At 40.4% G+C, this 1,209-nt stretch overlaps 1 protein-coding gene across 1 annotated transcript in view; it reads right to left on the reverse strand.

The window, feature by feature from the left end:
• LOC106314712 overlaps nucleotides 1-1,209 on the reverse strand; it is a 9,460-nt gene continuing 8,251 nt past the window's right edge. Inside the window, exons 2-4 of the mRNA XM_013752541.1 lie at nucleotides 751-1,038; nucleotides 446-673; nucleotides 1-366 (exon numbers count right to left, since the gene is read on the reverse strand). Of these exons, the coding sequence (XP_013607995.1) occupies nucleotides 1-366; nucleotides 446-673; nucleotides 751-1,038 (882 nt within the window). The remainder of the gene's footprint in view (nucleotides 367-445; nucleotides 674-750; nucleotides 1,039-1,209) is intronic.

Below are 1,209 nucleotides of genomic sequence, written 5' to 3' on the forward strand. Positions count from 1 at the left end.
TTATGGCATAGGAGTAGTTGTCGCAGATGCAGACGCTGCGATCATAAACTCCGAGAATGATGGGTCTTTACCTTGCATATAGGTGAGCAGCATCTTCAAAGTATTGATCTGGCTTTGATGCTCTGCATCTCGAGCTGCTGTTTCAGCATCACGTCGAGCATTGGCTGCTGCGGTTTCAGCATCACGTCGAGTATTTGCCGCTGCTTGCTCTTCAATTAGACGTTGAGAAGCTTCAAGTTGTTGTTGCAAGTGTGCAAATGCAGAAGAAGTTGAAGTTCCAGGACCTCCTTTTCTCTTTTTGTTGCCATATAGTGGAAGAAGGCTACCAAGTCCATACTCATGTCCTCTCATATCCAAAGTAGTAGTCTGAAAATAATGAAATCTTTCACTTATTAATAGCTAACAAAACTTTATTAAAAACTTTACAATGGTTTATATGGTTTACCTCAAGAAAGATCTCATTCATTTCAGCTGGTGAAAGCTCAGGAATGTAAGAACTATCACCACCATTCACACACACGTCTTGTTCAACCTGGGACATCTTCTCATCTAATTTCTTTTCATAAGCTTGGGCGATCTGCTCAGCCTTCAGATCACTAAATGTCCCATCAGCCTTAGTATGAGTCTTTAAAAACACTTCTCCAATACTGACAGGTCTGCCCAATTCTGCTTCCTACAATTATAAAATGAACTTGAAACAGAAAAATATGAAACCTTATAATTTACAATGTTATTGTTCATGTATGTTACCATATTTTGCTGAATCCGTAAGAAGGACATTTGTCCTGCGAAGTGCTTGAATGGCCCAAGTCCACCACGGTCAGAGTTCCTACTGTTTGATGCGGTTTCACTCTTTTTCTTGGCTGCATCAGTGGCCCAGTAAGCGCACATTTTTTTCCACAATGTATCTCCAATCCAAGCTGGTCGTATGCCTTTCCTCTTTGCTTGACACACCATTCCTTTCATCCGATTAAGACAGATGATTTCAAACTCATCTCGTACAAGTGTGGTGATCGAGCGATCCCAGTGGTGTCCTTGCTACACATCAACAAATTTGTTTGTAAGTAGTAAGCAAATCTGACATAAAAATCTGTTAATAATATAATACCGCAAAGTCTTCAAAATAGGGACGTTGGATGTCAGGAGGCGTTACTGTCCAGCAGTAATACGCATCATCAAACTTAGCTTTCAAGAGCTTTGAGATTTTTC

Source organism: Brassica oleracea, chromosome C9, assembly GCF_000695525.1.
Source record: "Brassica oleracea var. oleracea cultivar TO1000 chromosome C9, BOL, whole genome shotgun sequence".
In the NCBI taxonomy this organism is placed as follows: domain Eukaryota; kingdom Viridiplantae; phylum Streptophyta; class Magnoliopsida; order Brassicales; family Brassicaceae; genus Brassica; species Brassica oleracea.